At 40.7% G+C, this 22,077-nt stretch overlaps 1 protein-coding gene across 22 annotated transcripts in view; it reads right to left on the bottom strand.

Annotated features, from left to right (window-relative positions):
* LOC102303372 (receptor-type tyrosine-protein phosphatase F) overlaps window positions 1-22,077 on the bottom strand; it is a 157,817-nt gene that overhangs the window by 71,566 nt on the left and 64,174 nt on the right. For all 22 annotated transcript variants that reach the window (XM_014338180.2, XM_014338185.2, XM_014338182.2 and 19 more), the window contains exons 3-4: window positions 17,637-17,782; window positions 16,713-16,854 (exon numbers count right to left, since the gene is read on the bottom strand). In XM_014338180.2, the coding sequence (XP_014193666.1) occupies window positions 16,713-16,854; window positions 17,637-17,782 (288 nt within the window). The remainder of the gene's footprint in view (window positions 1-16,712; window positions 16,855-17,636; window positions 17,783-22,077) is intronic.

Below are 22,077 nucleotides of genomic sequence, written 5' to 3'. Positions count from 1 at the left end.
GAAATCCCTTTGTGCCTGCTCCCCTGGGTGCACTCACTAGCCACTAGGTGTGGGTTGTGGTGGTTGTGTTCAGGACAGCAGGTTGTACTTAAGGACTACATTAGAGGCAATGCTTGGGCAGTGATGGAGCAACACTTTTCCACAATGAATTTTCTCAAAAGTCTGGACCCTCGTAAAAACATTTCATAGATTTAATGGAATTGAATAACACCGTCGGTTGGTTGCTAACGATTAATCATTACACACAATTACACAAGGTGGAATACGCCCAAAAAATAAAATAAACAGAAAAAAAAAAATCAATATGCGGCCTGTCCATCATCCACCCCTGATTTCCAGTGTTCATGAATCATGCAGTGCCAGCTGTTTGTGCATGTAGCACATGCTCAGACCCCCTGGTGTCACTCAGCCTCAGCCAGAAAATTGTGGCTTCTCTCTACACATTGAAAACCAACTGATTCCCTGAGACATGACACTGCAGTTACAATTAAAGATTCTTAGAAAATTATATTAAATTTGATGCATTTCTTTGACATATTTCTTAAAAAACATTCATACAGCCACATTAAAGTGGCTGCCTTACTTGGAGGAAATTTATCTCTGTTATTATACACACATAACTACAGAACTATGCCTTTCACATGAGAAACTGGCATAATAAATGACAGTGCCCACCCACCCAACTCTGTGGAATTGCTGCCTATAGAATATTTATGATTAACACTATTGGCAAACGTTACTGGACTGTGAAAAATAAACACCATTGGCAAAACTGGTCGAAAGATCCCAAAGGAGTTCTTACATGATTCAGCGACTCTGTCGTTTCAGGAAGCACAAACGGGGAATAATTTTAAAAGCTTCTGCAAAGCCTAAAGATTAATGTGTCTTTGAGTTATGCTTAATGTTTGCATTGCAAGGGAAAGTGCACTGATGTGGAAATTTCTACATGGTAAACTATTAAATGCTACACTGTTCAGACTGCACATATAGAATATGCTTTAAATATGAAGCATCGCTCCGCTTTTGTGTTGCTTCCGTAATGTGTCCTAAATGGGAGCGGGAAATATCCCAGGTTAGTTAGAAGACAGTAACACGGCTCTTCTTAATGACCAACCAAAGCAGGTTTTGCTTGCTACATAAATTGTGCTCATAGGAGCACGAAGGACAACTGAATGGTTTTAAAAGCAACATCAATAAAAGTGATGCAAAATTCTAAGCCACATGTGCAACGTTTTCCTAAGAAAGGAGGCGAAACATCTGATGTCTTTTGATAAATTTAAACTGCATGTCCCATATGTTATTGGACTATTGGACAAAAACTGATGACTGTCTTTCCTTTTAACTTCTGCAGGAGCACAAGCTTAAGATCACAGAGAATTGATTATTTAAAAAAAATAAAATAAAATAAATCACTATCATTTATGCATAGTATATCTGCGTAAGAATAAATATCAAAAGACTTTAAAGCACGGTTAAGCTGCTTAAAGTTGTTCATTGTAAAATCCCCATAACTTTAGAAAATGCCTTGTAAAAGCTAATAACAGCTAGTTATTTCAACTTACTTTAAACATAATGCTCACTGTGAAAAGGTGAAATTTCTCCAGCGGCTCTAAAAGCATTCAGCCTACATTTTACATAAAAAGCTGGCTATGTCCTTGCCTTTTGGCAAAAAGGAATAATTGAAACTCCTTTCTATGCGCTCATCAAAGATCATATCGAGCTATTGGATAAGATTTGAGCCCTGTCTGTCTATTTCTATTATTGCAACTCCTGCAGCTGGCCTTGTCTGCCAACTTGTCATCCCTAGAAGACAAAGACATGCCTTTGTTCAGTCCTCTTTAATTTGGAGGAAAAAGAAAAGATGGGGAAATTTGGAGAGAAACCAATGAAACGGTGCAGTCGTTGCAGGTTGATGTTTATAAAGATAGAGGGAATTTTTAATAAAAAGCCTCTTTTATGCCGAAGTGTTATTCCTCAAGAAAAGCTCGATTCTCTTGTCTAGTCTATGCAAGAAAATATGAGCAAGGCAAAAATCCTGTGATAATGTCATACAGGCGTTCAGTACTGCAGCAAAAAAAATTAAAATAAAAAAAAGAATACTAAGATCATGAGCTCCACTTGTAAGGAGATTAATGTGTTCTACTTTTTTAATCTAACTACTGCATTGGTAATTTATTCAGTTTGCATGCAGACTTAACAATCTGCAATCACGCATGCTGGGTACAAACCTTTATTCTACCACTGATCTAATATTGTGCTGCATACTGAAGAGCTTTAAAACCGGTGGTATTTACTGGAACTTTTGTTTCACTTGCAAAGTGTTTCTGTGCCAGAGTTAACAACAAAAACCAGTAGAAACGCCCTGGATTTGCAATGAGTAAGGCCAGAGGCGGTGTCAGGCGGGCACAAGATGCAAATGTAGGTACGCGTGAACAGGTTCTTCCATGTTGTGATAATAAATAGGACCATTGTTCTCTCAACAGCAGTTTATCACGCACAGAGTCATACTGCAATGTGAGCAGCTTAGCGCATGAACATAGTCCGCAGTGGTTATCGCAGCGCAGTAAAAAACTGAATGGGCAGAAGGGGAACACTTAATGTGGTTTTGTGATCGTACTGCTCAATTAGAATAGCAGTGGGAGCTTTGATTATACACAAAAGGCAAGGAGAAACACTGGAAAAATAATTTATTAAGAGAAGAGGCACTGCTACTATGTTAATTAGTCAAATTAAGAAAACTGTAATCATAAACCCTTGTGTCGAGGAGGAATGCCTCTGCGACAACCATAGGCAGGTGAAGTAAGATTTAGACGAGAGATGAGGAGAAAAAAAAACTCAAAAGGGACTGGGGAAAGGAGGAGAAGAGGAGGGAGCAGGGGAGGGTTGCATGCCAACCTCCTGCCAGCTCCAATTACCAGTGCGAGTGGAGCGTGGCAGCTAGGGCGATGGGTCTAATCAGAGCCCTGCTGAAAGAGACCCATCCCTGTCCTCTTGTCCCACTGGGAGGCTGCTGGAGCTCAATCCCGCACTAACGTCAGCCAGCGTTTTTCCCACAACCAAAACATACTAATCTCAATGGGGGAAAACACTCCAGACACCCCACTTCCTTTGTAAGAGGGGAGCCCTGACATAGTGGCACAAGATACAAGACTTGAATGCCTGCCTCATTTCCATCTCTGTACGCCCTGGTATCTTCCTCCGTACAGCACTAAGGACACGATGGTGGAGTTGCTATTACTATTTTGAAGATTACATAAGAGAGAGGCCCGTTTGGAAAGAATATACAGTTATGAAAAACGTGATCGGGGATTACGTCAGCGTGCAGTGTATGAATAGTTCATCAAGTTCAGCGTAATTGTTCGCCTTAAGAAAGTAAGGTTAAAATGTGCGCCTTTCCAAAGGTGCTCGTTTCATAGATCTGAGCCCGTCTCGTCTTTATGATCTCCACATGTGCCTGTTTGCCAAGTGATGGATGACAACAATTAAAGGTGATGTCTGCTTTGATAGTGTGAACCAAAAGACCACAGTGGCAGCCACACAGCCACTTGCCTCATGAAATATTACTGCTCTAAAATCTACCCTTTCTGAGCATACATCACTGCTCTGCCTTTACAGAGAACACAAAGGCCATTTTAGCTTTTTCATTTTCAGTGTTGAAATTTGTAGCTTTTAACACTTAAGTGACGGCTAAATGTCTGACAAAGGAATCTATTTAATATATTATTTGTTTGACATGAGCACTAGAACCATTATCATCTCAATGTTTCCACTTCTTTTCTTAATTGTTCACCTTTCTGGCAGCCCAACCTGTGGGTGAAACTAAATATAGTGAGGAGACCGTTGTCGATGTCTCAACTAGTCTTGAGTCAATTTGGCACCGAGAGGCAGATGAGCAGTCGGCGGAAACAAAGCACATGGCCTCCAGCTGTTTTCAGCCAAGAACATCAACAGACACGAGACAGACATTTGCATCTGCCTCAGACATGGAAGTGTGAGAGAGGTGTCAGCGCCAGCAGAAGGTACAAACAGAAAGCCAAACAAGCACAAGTTCAGCCGAAAGAGCTTTGCGGGTAGCAGGATGCAGATAATGTTTTTAAGTCCACCGTGAAAACATAAAACTGCAAACGTAATGGCGGTCACACACTCTGCTGGAAAGTAGTAATGGGCAGAAATCTGGCGATAGCAGCATTTTAAGTTTACAGTAAAACACACTCCCACAGCTGTTGCTTATTAACATCGTCTGCTGTTTAGTAGACTTTGACCTTGTATGTGATAGGAATGGGAGTGTGAAATATGGTGACAAACAGGCAGTGACTAATTTGTAGCTACTCTTGTTCTTTTGACTTGCAAACTGACACAATGTCAGGGTACAGGTTTTTCTCACATGTTGTGCCACGAAGGGCATGTGAGCAGACCTTTCCTGCTCTTCAGAGGAATACTAGCTGGCAGAGCTCCCACTATAGAGGTCTCCTCGGTAGGGATGGTACGGCACACCCCAACATCAAAGGAGGCCATTGATGTAATACTGTTGTAATGACATGAAAATGGTGAAAATCTCAATGGAACAGAATGGAAAAAAAACAAAACAAAGAAAACAGGATGCAAAGTACAACCAAACAATTTTTTTCTACAGATTGATGATGTGACTAGTGTCGCTGTGGTTAATTACATGACTACTAGACTGACAGATAAGTCAGTTTAGTAGATTTGCTACTATAGTCGTACTCTGAGGAGTGGGAAATCCATACAAAGTGCACTGAAATATCCATTGAAATCCACATGTTGTCAAGCCAGTTGGCTCCAGTAAGCTCTCTTTTACACCAGGTGTTATGGCAGTTGCTATGGAGATAGCAGCGCATCAAACAAACAGTCCCTTAGGACACGTGAGCTGCATGATAGACACACCTGCATCAACGGACCATCACAAAAATACAGCCATAACAAAAACACCGCATGCATGGTTGCTAATGCACGCTAATGCACTACATGCTAGTAGTAGTACATCACTGCGCAGTTATTCTGTTGTTTATCCAACTGCACTCGAAGTAAAGAGACTGTAATGCATGCCATGACCTTTGAAATAATACACTTTTTTGTCTGGCTGAGCAGAACATTTGGCCTTACTTCCTCGCCTACAGGCAGATAATCAATAACAGTCATCTAATTCCCCCCAAACTCCTTCCACTCCTTCCTTCCCTCCCTCTCTTCTTATCATCTCTCTCTCCACTTCCCTATTTATCTCTGCTTCTCCCTCTTTCTCCCATCTGATATCATACTTCCACTGTCGTCAGTATGATCTACGGCCCTGCCAGATGCCCCGTGCCTGTTATTTATGCTGCGGCGCACCAGTTAGTACATCACCCTGGCCTCTGACCCATTACTGCAACCCAAGGGTGGTCTTCTGATTTCAAATGGTTATGCTGACCGAGTCACCTTCTGGGACAAGCACTGCTGCACAGAATCACATCCTCCATTAACTGTGCTATACGAGTAGCACAGCTGTAGGCTTTCATTTTGATATTACAGCTCCTCTTGCCTTGTGGTCCTACTAACAGGAGTTTGATTGAAGACCCTTGAGATTATGGTATTACAGACTACACGGTTTGTGGTTTACTACTTATTTTAATGTAACTGCCTCTAAGATGGAAAAACCTGAGGGCTCGTGGTAAATGTCTGCAGTAATGCGATGCGGCTAATAAGACAGGCTATTCCTCCAGGTGTCACGGGAAAGAAAAACAAGGACAGGATCAAAAATCAGGAAGCGTGACGGTTAATGAAATCGCTGTACAAAAAGAAGCAGTGCAGCGGTTCGCAAATAAATGAATTAATTGATCCTCTCCACTCCTCAAATTAATCATCGGCAGAGCTTTATTGTGGCATGTTTAGTGTAATTATCGCAGATAGGAATGGCTTTTATGAGTTCTGAGAAAGGCAGTGGATGTAGTGGAATGTGGCAGGTTCTGTTAATTAAATCCTCACTGACTGGGCTCCTGTGACAGACTTTACTTATTCTCTCACTCAGAGATAATGAATAATACACAGAGTCTGGGAGTCAATGTCGACAGCTTCAACATTGATTATGTAGAGGTTTGTAGAAGTGCTCAAAAATGAGGTGCCACTATAGTTCACCTGGTTGAGCAGGCGACCCATATGCCGTAAGCCTCGGTTCGAGTCCGATACCATCTGTGCGTCATTCTCCTCCACCCTCTCCTTGCTTTCCTGTCAGTTCTCTACATCATCCCGTCTCATAAACGTTAAAAGGGCAAAAATGTATTTTTTAAAGCGCTTAAAAACATCACACTGCGGCACAACCCGTTAACCACAGCAGATGAAAAACTGCCGTAATTTTAATCGTCAACAGCAGAGAAGAACCAAGACAAACATGACCTTCCGCTGCAAACGGTTTGACAGCTGGTAACAGTTCTGCAGATGCCCAGTTTTCCTGAAGATAGCAGCGTTTTAAAGCCAATTCGATTCACACATTTTCATGGCTAGACCATTCCTTGTAGCTGGTTTAAACACCAGCCTCGACACCATCAGGAAATACCAAGTCAACAATAAGGTAAAAACATAAGTTTACCTCAGGAATCATTAAATAACATGTTAAGCTTATTACTTGCCGTGAACATGCCCTAACACTGAGTGCTACAGCAGGCACACCTATAACTGCGCACGCATGTTCAGTGATCCGTTTCTTGCAAAACAGGTTAAAAATATAGACAGAGATGTAATGGATGCAAAACCAATGGAGCCTTTGACAGCAGCAAGCAGACCAATAAACTACAACCTTGAAAAACACAGCTTGGAAGCATAGAGGGAAATGGGACTATGCCAAAATGGGACTATTCCTCTTAAACATGGGGAAAACGTGGAGCTTAAAGCCAGCCTATAAGGCTGATAGTGAGTCAAGCCCTTCGCCTCTGCCTTGTGTGGCCCAGTGGATAAGCCAAGAGGGCTCGGTGTGTAAATGTGTGAGGAAAAGGGGTCAGGGTGAAAGGACTCCCATTAGCCAGCTCATTGAGTCTAGGTATTAGACCCCCTGACAAGCAGTCAGCCCATCCATCCATAGCCAGTCAGGGCCTGGGGAGATGTTGACTCATTGGCTTACAGAGCTACACGGTGGGCTTGGCTCTTGGTACACGCAGTGGTAGAGACTCAGGGTGGTGTTAGTAAGTAAAAGGAAAGAAAAACATCAGGTTAGTCTTTAAACATTTTTTTGTAACTTTTTTGTTGGACTGTATTGTTTCATTGTTATTTCGACAGAGAATACAGAAACACACATTAGCACAAAATGCAGTTCTTGCAAAAGAAATAAAAAAGTTACATCATATTTTCTTTAAACTATGTTTCTTTAAAATTATTTTTAAGGTACACTGTACTAAATAAATAAGAAGGCAAAACATTTAGACCCACTGCTGAAAATGGATGTACTTCAACGCAACACTCCCAACAATTGTGGGCTAAAATAGACCATAAAAGTAAATCAATTTTCAAGGTTTTTATATTAGATTGTTACTTGCTTTCCATTCTAGAAGGATTTTCCTTTTTTTCCCCTGGTGTCTGTTTGTTGTCTAATCATTGGTTCGGCATGACTCACAGACAGACAAAGACAGAGACAAGCAGCTTTCACTGTCACCACCATCAAAGCGTTTGGATGACACCATTTATACTAAACCAATCAACAAAATATACAATTATGAAGTAGGAATTGTTATATGAAATATTTGTTTGAAATCGAAGAAATCAAAAGCAATTCTGCTCCAAGGTCGACACAATGTCAATAAACCACATGTAATCATTTGGGCCTATATCTAATTTACAATTTATAGAACTACGCTTTCTCCCTGACAAGGAGAGGATATTAAATACAGCAGAGATCATGATTAACTTTATAAGAAAACCAACACAGAATGCCAACAAGCCAGGCTGAGATTTTGAACTTTTGCCAAGCATAAAACACTTTTTTTACTAAAGCACAAAGATCAGCATAAAGCAATGAGTAAATTGATTTGATGCAAAATTACGTTATAGGTGGTTGCAGGGCTCAGAGCTCTTGGGTATAAGTACCTATTAACTTGAATTTGACCCTTCAAATATCAATTTGATACAGGGGCACATTTGTGAGTGACAGTTTTCATCAACCTGTGTTTATATTCAGAGAGACTCCCTATATTTCTAGATAAATGTTAGTATCACATTTTTGATGTGTGACTTTTTCTCCGTACATTTCTTTTTTTAACTGGTTTAGCTTGAGATATGACACTACAATAAAAACTAAAAAATGCTTATACTTACATTCTAGTAATCCAGTAAAGGAAGCAGGCTGAATGTGTGCATCGATGTGGGAAATTACCCAATTCACTAAGGCTGTGGTCCCACAAACAAATTTTTTAGTAAAGTCTGTAATTGAATGATAAAGGCCAGCTGCAGCTGTTTGTGGCAGATATTTAATAACAGATGACAATTCACAGATATCCCTGTCTGTTCTTGACAATACCCAGACGTAAACGGATGTTCATGTCTTGTCACATCTCCAATATCTTCTGAAATCCAGGGGAAAATGTCCAGATGAGAAGTGCAATCCGTCCTGACAATCATGAAAGGCCATAACTTCATGTTTAATACAGTGACAGATTACAGCTGTGGTCTCATGGCAGCAGCCAGATGCAACAAAGTTTCAATGTACAAGCTATGACACAAGAAAACAGAGCACTATGGAACCCAGTGTGGCAGCAGTGGAACAAATACTAGGAAATTAATGATGTTTTATGACTTTTGTTTCCAGTCTGGTGTATATACACATATACTATGAGATGGTCCTGTTTTTTTTTTTTTTTTTGCTTAAAGTCGGTCATTCCGACTTTAAGCCAAGAGAAACAGCGCTTTGATGCCTGCATTTGTTTAGCCGATTTCTTTTTCCTGCTTTCTTGAGCTTAGAAGTTGAGCAAATGTGTTCTTTGGGAGAAACTGCAAAGCTCACATGTACTGAAACACGCTTTGAAATGAGATAAATTCATCCATCATTAGCCTTTTCTTAACATCTTTCACAATGTCAAAGTTTTTTAGCTGCGCGCTTGAAGTTGTGAAGTAAATTAGAGAAATGTAAATTCGCTCTACAGTCATTAGGCCAGTCTGCAGCTGTGTTTTGGGGGGTTTAATACAAATTGATATGCTTTCTATGCTGAAGAAAGTGGTGGGAAGCAGACAAACGCTGTAATGAAGCAGGTAACTTTTAAAGACCAGGTGAAATTCACTTAACTGCACAACAAAAACCCCCACACAAAAATGGTGCAAAAACAACATCGTTTTGGTAGTAATAAATGCCTGACTTGTCTGGTTCTCCATGCTATCCTCTGCCACCTTTCTCTCTCTCTATCCCCTAAGGGCATAGACAAGATCAGTAATGATGGTGCAGACATACCAGACACTGCAGATACAGCTTGCCAAAAGCACAGAGCAATTGATGGACAAGTACAGATGATTAAAGGCTGCCTCAAAGCAAAAATGACTCCATCCAGATGTCTTGCATGTAACATAAAATATTGAGTCCAGCATCAAATAAATTTCATGGAATAGAGCGATTAATCAATGTCGATTTAATTGGTACATCCAATGTATATACAACAAGACTGAAGATAATGACTTTTTTGGGGCGGGATTTTTAGAAATCTGCAATGATTGATCACACAAACAGATGGTAATTCTTAAAGTTTTTGACTTGCACACCTATAAATTCGTGCCAGTTCATCATCTGTATACTTGCACACAGGACAGACAAAGCTGGCTAAGGAAAATGGGAATGTGGTAGTAGATGTGTCGGTTTTCTTGATTTTCTTACTAAACAACAAGCAGCATAAACATGTTTTAACTCTAAAAATCGACTTGTCCTACTTATAATCTCCAAGTCCTTGGAAGCAAGGGTGCAAGGATGCAGATTGGGTGGCCAGGAGAGTGACTCCACCCCGCCATATTGTGCGAGTCCTTGGGAGAAGCATGCATAGACAGATGCAGTTTGTTTCTGTCAGACTGAATATGATCTATGATGCTGGGCCTCCAGCCAGCAGATGGTAGGAGAAATTAAATCTGTGACACAGACTGTCACAGTGGACCACAAGAATACATCGGACGCTTGTGTGTGTGTGTTGAGTGTGTGTGCGCATGTATGCATGGGTAGGTGACAATGGGAGACACCTGTAGATCAGTGTGAGTGGGAGCATGTCCCTGGACGGTTTTGTGTGCATGCAGGTCTGTGCTACTGTCTTTTTTCGTCCTATGGTATGCAATATTAAATATGAACTGACTACTGATCCTGTTGAACAAGGCAGGTAGATAACACTTTAAATGGTAGGAGAAACCCACCAGTAATGAAAAAAAAAGAGAATCGCAGAGAGTGGAGAAGTAATGTGGGAAATAGCAGTTACACAAAACTGCTTTATTTTGGTCATTGTGGGTGATCTGAATAGCGAAGGAAAGGAAAGTATTAAGCAGGGTTTGGTATTAAAATCATTCCGATATAGCTTCTGTATGTATTTATCTTGCCCGGGAAGAGGCGCAATGAGATTTCTATGCTGTTTATCCAGTCAGGTTTGTTGTCCGCACTTGCCTGGCTCCTGAGATATTTATTACTGGCATTGTGTCGCAGTCATTTTCTGCCTCTGCACAAGAGACTATAATGCATGGCAAGCAAATAAAGCTCTTTCTAACCAGTGAGTCTGTAATTTGTTTACTGCCACCAAATACAGAAGCACTAAATGCAGTCAACGCAGTAAACCTGGGACACTGTACTGAATTATACTTTCTAAACTCTGTGTGCAAAAAACAGATGAGTTTTCAACACTGCTGTATAATTATGATCTCCTTTCTCCATCTTAAGCTTAGAGAGGCATAAAATTGACTCAAAGGGCAAAACTCTATTAATATTACACAGAACTACATGACTCCAAAGTTTGATGTTTGGCATGTTTTCATCAAGGAAGGAACTACTTTTTTCTTTATCAACTACAGAAACTCCCAGTCCTTGCATATTACTCGCTTGACCTTTCCAAAAATTACATTTTTTCTCGATATTGCATGTTCAGAAATGAGTTACCAGGGAACTTCAAAAAACTTGTGGTTTGAAAGGGACCCTTTCTAATTCACACTCTGACAGTGGAAGATTCTGGTAATGACAGGGCTTTTGATATGGTACCATTTAATAACGTTCCTCCTTTCCTTTAAGACCTGTCTGCTCTCTCCCAAAGGACAGGAAAATGTTCTCCAGCACAGCACAGAAAAGAAAAAAAAAGCAACAGGATCTATCTTCAGTTTCAGCTCATGCGGTCATGGGAAGAACTACAGATATCAGTTTGGCATTTTAGTTTGTTTTAGGGTTTTTATGCTGGAGAGGTTTTGCTTAAACTACCTAATGCCAGGGAAACTCATTGTTAGTGAGTCAAAGCAGAAAGGCATTATTCTCAACTTACTTTGGTTTGATACAGTTTTTGATTAATACAAATAACTACAAACAGTTTTCTTCATGCTTAAAAATGAATTACTGTGTTAATACAGAGAAACTGTCTGCACTTCTATATGCCATAAAAGGAAACAAAAGGCAGCATTAGGATCTATGGACTCTTATTTCACTGTGATAAGTGATCTCTAATTAAATGTTACTGTAAAATCTCTGAGCTAAGAATCTTTAGACTGATAATGAGACCACTGCTGTAGGCCTTTCCCAGAACTTGGCAATTTTGCACTTCCCTGGTAGCTATTGGAAACCAATTAAAGTAAAGCACTTTTAAGGCTTTTGCTCAAGGCGATTTGATCAAAATTTGGTGTTGATTTTGGACAAACCTTGTCGACATGCAGTTGCGAAGACTCCATCAACTGGACCACAGAGACAAATTTGTTTTTATCAATTTTTTCATGACGTGATTCTGACACCGCCTTAGTCCTTTCTTGATCTGAGTCGTTGCATTTTAAATTTCATCTAATGTTAGCGGTGATAAATATGAATTATTGCCTTGACATGGAGAAGTGGATTTAAGACTGATGTTGTCAGCCGAGATGTCTTTTCCGGACGGCAGTAGTTTATTTCATACATCACAGAGACAAGCACCATTTACCTGGACATTTACTGAGGCAGTTCAATTCAAGGGAGGGGGGGAGGTGGCGCTCAAGGTCAGACCATTGGCATCGTTACCCATGTAATGAGTCATTGTTCTTCTTGGTCATCTACTACCTCACTACAACTTCAATTTGCCACCACACTGTCCACGGCAGTGACGCAGAGCAGGCAGCGAGACAGAAGTGGGTAGGCACAGAAAAACCATTATGAATGCAAACAGATGAAGGAAATATAAATAAATAAGAGTTTGAGAGAAAAGAGGAATGAAAGGCTGAAACAGTATTTCTCAATCACAGCTCTGCTAGCAATGTCTGCATCATCATTTAGCCACATAGGTCGGAGCTGCAGACAGGCAACCAATTCTCCCCCCCCCCACACACACACACACACACACACACACACACACACACACACACACACACACACACACACACACACACACGTGTACCCATAAAAATGACATTTTAGATGTAAGGCAATTGTTCAAAACACTGCAGTTAAAAAAAGAAGACTTGTAGTAAAAGATCCTCGCAAGCTCACTTATGAAAGTCTGGCAGTTTTGTACTTATTATTACGCACCCGTGTGTGTGTTTGTCTCTTGCACACACAAAATGAAGAATGGCTAAGCTGACTTTGGGCCCGTATGCAAGTCTCAGTGGTGTGACCCCTCGAGCAGGGGCGTGAGAACTGCAACGAACAAAGAGCTGGGCTGTTACAGCGTGACAGAATTACAGAGCGACTCGAGACTCATGACTGCAAAAGTGCTAAAGCTAGACTTGGCTAGCGTGAAAACGTGCCTTTGCAACTCCCCGCAGGTGAGTATCCGATTACATAACATCTGTACGTAGGTCTCCAACAACAAGTCAGACATAAAGTGAAATAACTCTCATGAAGTCTTGATTTTTTTTATACAAAGTTGAGTAACTCAACCACAGAGTCACAATAAGTGACTGCCAGTGAGGTCAAGCCTAAATAAAGTGTAAGGCAATGACTTATCAGGCCATTTTTAAAGAGCCCGAGTCCTTCTGTTACTAGTGCTCCACGTCTTGACCAAGTTTCTTTGCATTTTGCTTGACAGCTTCTGTTAAATCTTGCCCACAAACAGCAAGACTAACAGAAGGTACTGCTCACCTACTTCCACAGTCACATTGTTAAGTTTTTCTACTCAAAAAAAAAAAAAAAAGAAGAAAATACAAGCAATAACAAAATAAAATAAATCCTTCAAGGAACTTGTTGAACTATCATGTGGTGCCACAGGACACTGTTACTACTGACACAAAACACGAACCCCAAAAAACACCCTAAAAATCACAGCAAGTGATCCAGACAATAATGAACTGCTGAACCTAGGTGCACACAGCATGGTGTTCCTCTGCCAACACAGAAAGCAGGTGTAAAGCTGCTCTGGCACGACTGGCATAACAAAATAAAGAGCCAGTATATGAAATAATCGTAATTAATGCTCGACCTTCCTTTGCTCTGCTAAAACCTATAATCCAGATCGACTTATAGCTATAATGACTTCACCGTTCTCGCTGCGTCTCTGAATGGGGGTGCTCACAGCACTACGGCAGCTTCGTGGGGATGCAAAGTCACATGCACTTGAATTCATGTGGAGAGTGTGAGCTTCCTCGTAGTGGAAAAAAGCAAAAACAGGACTGTTTTGCTTATGAAGACACTCTTTCGACCGTGGTTTCTTTTTCCAGTAAGGACAGACAAACCCGACATGTTTGCAACAGCACATTTACAGAGTAGCTCTGCTGGTTTTGTGCCTTGCTCAACGACACCACAAAGATTTCTGGCTACAGACGCCTTCACTGTTACTTTCCCCAGACTTTATGATTTGTTCTCAATGTGAAAAGGCTATGTATATTCTGATGTGACACCCACGTTTCAAACCTTCAGGCTACTCCTGGCCCATTAAAAGCGAGGGTCATTAGTCTCCATCTGTTTGGTGCTGCCCCAGTGTTTTCTTGTGCTGCTGATATGAACTTGATATATCACTAGGCTACAAACAATAGTCTAAAAATAGAGTGGAGCTGACGTCATTGCTCTGTAAGGGAATGCGTGTTTGTTCTGAGTGTGTGTTTGACAGTGAATATCTGTGCATGTGTGTTTGTATGAACAGTCAGCTCATCGTAAGGCTTCAGGCGGAGTCGAGTTCTTTATTTAAACACGATGCGTGGTTCTGGTCTTTGACAGGTTTTGTGAGAAAGCGTAGAGAACAACTTTTACGAGATGGCTTGTTCACAAATCAATCATGCTAAACATCAGTGGTGACTAGATGGCATCCAATAAATTGTTTAACTAATAAATACAATAATTCTAACAAATGTTACTCTTTGGTTTTTTTTATTGAGAATGGACAGAAAAGTTCAAAAACAATATTACATCACTGTTATTTACACTTGAACAGCTGTTCTCGTACGTTTGGTTGCTCAGCTCCAACACAAACAAACCAACTTGTGATAGTCCTGCTGGAGTACACGCTCCAAAATAAAAAAAAGTATTTGTGTCTGCGCTGACAAAGACTTCTTTACTTTGGCTGTCTGCCATCTCACCTTGGACAGGTAAGTAGATGGGGCTTGCATCAGTCTGTACACCGACAGGACCTGTTTTTATCAGCCTGTATTGTTTTGCTTTGTGCAACTAAAACAATGAGCCAAAACTGGTCCAACCATGCAGAGAGGTGACAACTCAGGTATTGCTATTTCACCGATATGATGACTATAGCACTGCCAAACACTTTCCCTCAGTTTAATATAACAATATATATTAATGCATGTACAGATAAGTATAAATTGTCAATTTCAAAAACTGAGGAGTGTATAAAATACATGTTTCATTTCATTGTGAAAAATAGCAGTAATTAGAAAAATACTTGGCAACTGACTCGATCTGAATTACAAAAGAACCTAAAGTGGTGAAGAGGAAAAAGAATATGCAGTTTGAGTCTATAAAAGCTACCAAGCAGTCAGTCTAGTATGAAGTTAGCATGTCATTAGACAATGCTTGCCATCCTTGTAACAAAAAATAGCAGTTGAGAGGAATTTAAAAAAAAAAACCAAAAAAAAAAAAACAACTTGGCAGGTGATCAGACGAAATATCTATATTTTCACAACTGAAACACCTCAGCTGTGACTGTTGGCCATTACATTTTTATAGGACAGTGTGTGGTTTGGCTTCACGTTCACAGCTTGAAGCCTGGCACAATATATTCCCTCTTGATTATGATATTGCCAGTCTCACGAGTATCAAGTTCCCTCACAAGGTAACACGGTCATAGTTTAAGGTCTGGCCACTACTCCATGGTGAAAATGTGTGCAATAAATATGTATCAGTACAGCCTAATAGATAAAAGCATCAAATGGCATGAACCACAGATGAAAGAAAGAAGACAGATAGAAGATGCTTTCATGTAAAGTAAGTCTGCTGGTATAAACAGCTGCTCACTGTCGAGTAAGATCATTTTCCGTATTTCACTGAGTGAGGGACTCCAAACTTGCCCCGTACACAAAGACTATGATTAAGCTAATCTCATTCATATGAGTTTTATGTCATATTGCCCGCATAAACCTATTTATTTATGAAACAGCATTCTTCGTGATATAGTGCAAAAGAGGGGTAAAAAGAAAACCTTTCTTTGTACTGAAGAAAAGCCCCTACGGGAAGATTATGCAAGCCCAGCCGATGATATCACCAAATCAGCGTGGACAGAGAAAAAAAAAGGAAGGGTGGGTGTAAGGAAGATGGGATTCAAACTGGGGATGGAAAGGCTGATTTTGAATGAGAGGGGATCTGCTTTAATGCCGGTGTAATGGCTATAGACGGCCTTAATCCTCCCTCTGGCTAGCTCTGGAGCTTTTTCGTTTCCTTTAAAGTTTGTAATGAAATCTACTCCTGTGGTGACTAGCTGCCACATGACAAAATTACAATCAATTAAAGAAGAAATTCGCACCTCTAGGCCCATATACTTTGCACATACACATACATTAACTCTATAGGCAAAAAAAAGGAAAAGAGGTCCATGAAGGTCAAACTAGCCTGCAGGCACTGAGGGTGCTTGTACATGTAGAAACCACTCAAACATCCAAACATTATTTATATGCCTATAGAGAATTTTTTCTTGAAGTTATGTGGACCGGCAGAGAATTATTGATTTATAAACGTTTATATAAGCCATACATGTTAGCATCAGGCAGTATTTACAGCTGCTCTTTTAGATGATTGTGGCTTTGTTTTCAAAAAGTACTCAAATCCAAGTGACCAGCTGAAAGATCTCGCGTTATACCCAAAAACTGTATAAAATTGTCAAAATATATAAAAACATAAGCTAAAGATTGCAGCTCACACATTTGCTGAGCCGCTAGCTTATTTAAAAAAATGTTTAACCTTGCAAATTAAGATACTGCTGTTCCTCCTTGGCAAGGGCAATACCAGGAATTTCACCAATTTCATATGTATGAATTATTAAAGCAAACACTCCTATTTCCTTATATATTGACATAAAGGATTTGAAAACCACAAGCAGCAGGAAAAAAAGGACCACAGTGAAAGCAAGTGTGGAGAGAGAAACCAAGTGGAAAAAGCAGGAGACTTATCTTACCTTCAAGCACTGTAAGCTTGGCACTGGTGTTGATCTCGCCGGCGCTGTTAGTGGCCGTGCACTCGTAAATGGCTTCGTCTCTGTGCGTGCGCAGAGGTTGGATCCGCAGTACGGAGCCCGAACCGTCGTCAAATTCAATCACCTGAAAAAACCCCACAGGAAAGTAAAGATGCAGGAACTCCATTTTTAGTGGCCTTGATATTACACTACCTTTATTATGAGATATAAACAACATACATTCCTACATGCAGATTACTTGATTTTTTTCTAATGTGGGAGGTGAAGCATTTTTTATTTGTCATTGGTGCTCTTTTACTAGTTTCTATGTATCCCTTCAATCCCCTCTTAATCAAAAGGAAAAATCAGCTGAGGTCACGTCTAAAAACACTGACACAGAACAGAAGAAGTACAAACCAATAGCTCCTCAGGTACCACAGTTATGTAATGTCACAGAGGTAGGAGTGGCCAGAAATGGCGAGAACCCCCAGCTAAAGTATCCCCTCATCTTCAAAGGGGAGCACAAGTGGGAGGGGAAATACATCACATACGTTACAGTGGTGCGTGCCCAGAGATGGTGTAGCCGGGGGACACGGGGGAAAGGATGAGCGTGTGAAAAAACAAACAGAGATGAAACAGACTACATAAATCAAGATGGAGGGAGATTAAAGAGAAAGGAAGATTGTCTAGGTTCCCTTGGAGAACTGAAGAGTCGGCGTGATGCTCAATAACAGGGGCAAGCCATTGTGCGTCCTGTGTGAATGTGTCATTTGTGTGAATGCTGCCAGTCCGCACGCACGTGTGGATGCGTCTGGTCTCAATGAGAGGTTATAAAAGCAGTCTAACGTGCTGCGTTTGCTCCTGCCTGCATTATGTTTGTACATGCAAAGGTGCTCAGAGATGTGAAAGTCACGCATGAGTGCCCACCTCGAAGCGCTGGGAGCTGACTTTCTTGCCTTTCTTCATCCAGGTGATTCTTGGTTTCGGCTCCCCTGTGGCTTGGCACACAAACGATGCAACTCCGCCCGAGATGCCCGTCTGATCCTCAGGGGATTTGACGAAACTTGGCAAGCCTGAGGAAGACGAGGTGAAAGGGATAGAGTAAGGAAAATAAGTTATTGACAGGGAAAGAGGCTGAGACTAGAGGGAGAACTTATCTATCGGTGTCACTTTTCTCCACACAAAGGCAACCCTGAGAAAACCCACACAGGCATTGTTGCTGTGCACACCTGCAGCTCAGTCATGAGAGACACGTCTAGTCTTTGTGTGCTTGTCACTGTATCATGTTCTTACCTTTAACCTGACACATGGTTTAAAACACGACGAAGTTTATCACTAGAAGAAAAATATACTTCTGTTAATTGGGCTATTTAGCTATCAAATAGTTGGCATATCCCAAAATTGGAGAGTGCCAGCTATGATTTGATACTGTACTGCCGTGGAGAACACCTCCAACTGTGATTTCTCCCGTTTGCCTTTAGGGTTCTACAGGGCAACACACTCAGCACCATTGTACATACGACAATGGAGTGTTTCAACAGCCTGTCAAGGCTGACGTGATGCTACAATGTGCATACCTTAGCTCTACGTAACAACTGCAATGCCTTATGCTTTATGCTTTATGCACAGCCTCAGATGTGCATAATCTTGTCTTCGGCACCATGACACAATGTCCCTATTGCAGCTCTGTCAGCTCGTGTTTCATCTCCAGAGTCATTAAAAAGGGAGGTAGGGAACACCTAGACCACAGATGAGCAGACTGCCCCATGGAGACATGCACAAGGGGGTAAATCATTATGCCGTGTACACACAGGAGACGCCAGCTTCCCATCTCTGAGTACACGCTGGGGAGAAATCCAGCAATGGCTTCCACCACTGTTTCTTGTTATAGCATAACATTTGTATTTTTTTTTGTAAAAGAAGCATGTGGGGAGGTTCACTATCTGGTTAGCACAACGCTGTAATTTTTTCAGAAAAAGAAGCTCCACCTGCTACATCATCACATTCTGCACTCACTTGGCTAAAGAGAGAGAGACAGAGGTGGTGTTGGCTGTCCTTGCTTGAGGACATATCCACAGAGGTGCTTCCTTCAATGCAATGCAGCAGTTTTACAATAAAAGGACACGGCAAGCCTGCAGGCAGTTGCGTGTGCATGCATACATACCATATGTTACACATATTTAAATTCAACTGGTTGGAGGAAGAAAGGCACTACCACGGTGTGAAGCACCACAGAATAATTGATCGACATGCAGACGTCAATATTTTCTAGTGACCTTTGTGAAAATATGCAAATTCTATTGATTTGAGGTTATTTCTGCTAAAATATCTTCAAAATGAAATCTTTTGACATTAAAATTTCATGAAATTTAATATTAATTTCAAGTCTTGACATGATATCATGACTTTCTTAGTTTAAAATGAAATGAACAGCAAGCACATATTTATTCTTTCAAAGCTGAGACAACGTTGCCAGTACTTAGGATAAAAAAATATAATATAACATAACAGCAGTGTAGGTCAAATAAAAGCTAAAAAACTCATAAGAGTGTGTTACGAAAGGTAAACGTGTTTGTCTCTTGTGATGATGTCATGTTGTTTAAATGCCATGTAACGGCACATAACGGTCATATAACTGTCTAAAAAATGTAACACCTTAAAAAACCCCAAACAAATCAAATGTACTACAGCACAGTAAAGTGTTAATGGGAAGTCAACCTGATGTTGATCTTGTCCCCAAACTCACCTGACATTTGAATTCGATTTTTGATATTTTTTTTTGTCCTGGTTATTTTCAGGAACAAGTTTTAGAAAAAAGATTCAGCAACTGCGAAAGCACAATAATCTATAGCATCAGAATGTAGCTGTGACACACATGCATGTGGCGGCAAGACACCTGAGTTAACAAGTCCACCCTGATAAGCATTAAGAGTGTATGCCTGAGCATGCCTGAGCCTGCGCTTGGGTGGTGCGTTGGAATGCTCAAACCCTGATTATCAGCCATCAGTCTTAGAAGAGTTACTGCCAACATCTGTCTGTTGCAGCAGCATTCAGACTGATGTCAGGGTTTTCACTTTGTTGCACGGATGAAGGATCAGACAGTATTAAAATAGTTCAGCGCACATGATTCAAATTAAAGGACATAAGCTTGTGTATTGCCACACTCATTTAAGTTAGAAACTGCTGGATCTTAGAAATCTTTAGGATTTTAAGGATAAACAGAAAAACAGTGGAAACTGGACTCATGGAGCTTTTCCCGTATTAATCCTCTTAAACAAGCTTCCCCTGAATTTCGATAGTTGACCTGTGACTCACGGGCTAAACTGTGGCAAATTCAGAGCTCTCCATCGTTAATCCAGATCTCACCGAGCATCAATCACAAAATCGCAAGTCACTGCGGTGACCCTGAACCACAGACTTATACATGGGGTTAATGGTGGTCCTACCACACTCCACTGAAAGGACAGAGGCATTTACTTTTGAACTGCGAGAGTTGGTGTTCCTCTGTCAGCACAGCCACCACTGAAGGGTGATATCAAACTGTTGGGTTTGTCAGTTCTTTTCTTAGACAGACAAAATCCAGACTCAACCTTTTTTCTTTGCCTGTGTCCCGTTTTCCTGGCTGTCAGAAAGTTGTCACATGAAAACAATGGCAGGGACGAGGTGGAAAACACATAAGCCTACCTATGCAAATCTTTCTCTCAGCCACTGACTTCGAGTTTTGGGCTGCACTGTCTTTATGCTTTGATACAACACATTCAAAACTCATATCTTGACATGCGCTCTTCTCTCTGGCAATGTGTGGAAAGTGCTGCCATAACTGTCAGGCATAGTGCTTTGCTGCAAGCTGCCAGAATCGTAGGGTTGGGGTTACTGGCTCACGAGTATTGCTTATTTACCAGAATTTGGCCATAATACAACAATGCTTTAATTAGTATCACTAAACTGGGTTATCAAAATCAAAATCACTCAAATGACTGTTTTAATTACCAAATAAATAAACCAGAAAGATCCTACATGCAAAACAGTGCTGCTGTACACAAACAGCAGCCTGGTTGGTGGAACTGAAAAAAATGTTACTAGAGCAAAAAGCCTTTCATGTTAGAACTAATGAATGGAATAAATGAATTAATCAAAGCTCAAAACAATACATGCGAGTGAAAAAAACTCGGTTTTGGACTAATAGGTGTTTCTGGTGTACCCCCACAAATACAGAAAGGCATTAACCTCATTATCAAACAAATTGAAGGGTTATTAGGGAAACAAATGCTAGGCCTTTTTGTTCAAAAACTTCATATAAAGTGCCAGCTTAATCAAGTAACAATATTTAGCATTTATGATTAGTGTGGTGATTGAGTGTATTGAGTGTAAGGTGCATTTTTCTGCACTACTAATGTGAAATTTAAATATGACCTCGGGCGCGGGGTATTGACAAATCTCTATAGATCCTGCTTTTAGAAAACACCAAAGGAGCCTAAAGGCTATGTATGGAGGGGGGATTAAAAAGCTTCTCTCATTTAACCCAAAGCCTGCAGCAGCATTTGTGAGGTCTGAGGTCATTAGACAGATAAAAGGTATTGGGGTTTCTGAACTGCAGGAGGGCAACAGATCTGGGTTTGTCCTGGCTCAGAAATAATCTCAGTGACATATCAGTCAGTATGCACAGTAAAAGCAATGAGCTGTGCTTTGTGTCTCATGCTTGAGCTTATAAAACTGAAAGACTGTTACAACCTTCATTCATTTACTAGTGATATTTTCTTTTGTTGACTCTGGCTAACACCTTTTGTATGCATCATACTTTCCTAAGCAGCCATTCAGTTTGCCTTTTTCCTAGTCGGGGGCCTCAGAGCAATGCTGGTAATAAAAGCAGAGACAGCGGGGAGAGTTGCGTAAATGGCACTTGTGTGGCTAACAATTAGTCTATTCCCAAGCTTGCCAGAGTGCCCAATGAGAGCTACTCAGTAGTGTAGAGTATCAGGGATCGATACGCACATGGCACAGTGAAAACCATTAATTCTTATTAATAATGGATTAGCAAGTTATCATTTTCATGAGGCAACACTTAGTGTAAATTTGTCTGATGGCATCAGCACTGGTTGTTTTAATGGAACACTTCCATTAAGGCCTTTTCAGCCCATTAGCAGCCAACTTGTTTGCAATTAATGCCATATAAAGCTGCCTCCCCTGCAAGTTATTTACCCCGATAAAGTCAACTGCACTTCAGGCTGTTTGTTTAAACCAATAAACATCATGTGTGCTATCTGCACTATGGTTTTTACAGCTGAATGCCAAGCATTGTGTTGTACATAGCACATTTTACAATTATCGGGGAAGAGCCATAGGAGTGGAAGTATGACGAAGCTTTACT

This window comes from Haplochromis burtoni, unplaced genomic scaffold (assembly GCF_018398535.1).
Source record: "Haplochromis burtoni strain Fernald_Lab_line unplaced genomic scaffold, NCSU_Asbu1 Contig_219, whole genome shotgun sequence".
In the NCBI taxonomy this organism is placed as follows: Eukaryota; Metazoa; Chordata; class Actinopteri; order Cichliformes; family Cichlidae; genus Haplochromis; species Haplochromis burtoni.
This window is presented reverse-complemented; position numbering and strand designations above follow the sequence as displayed.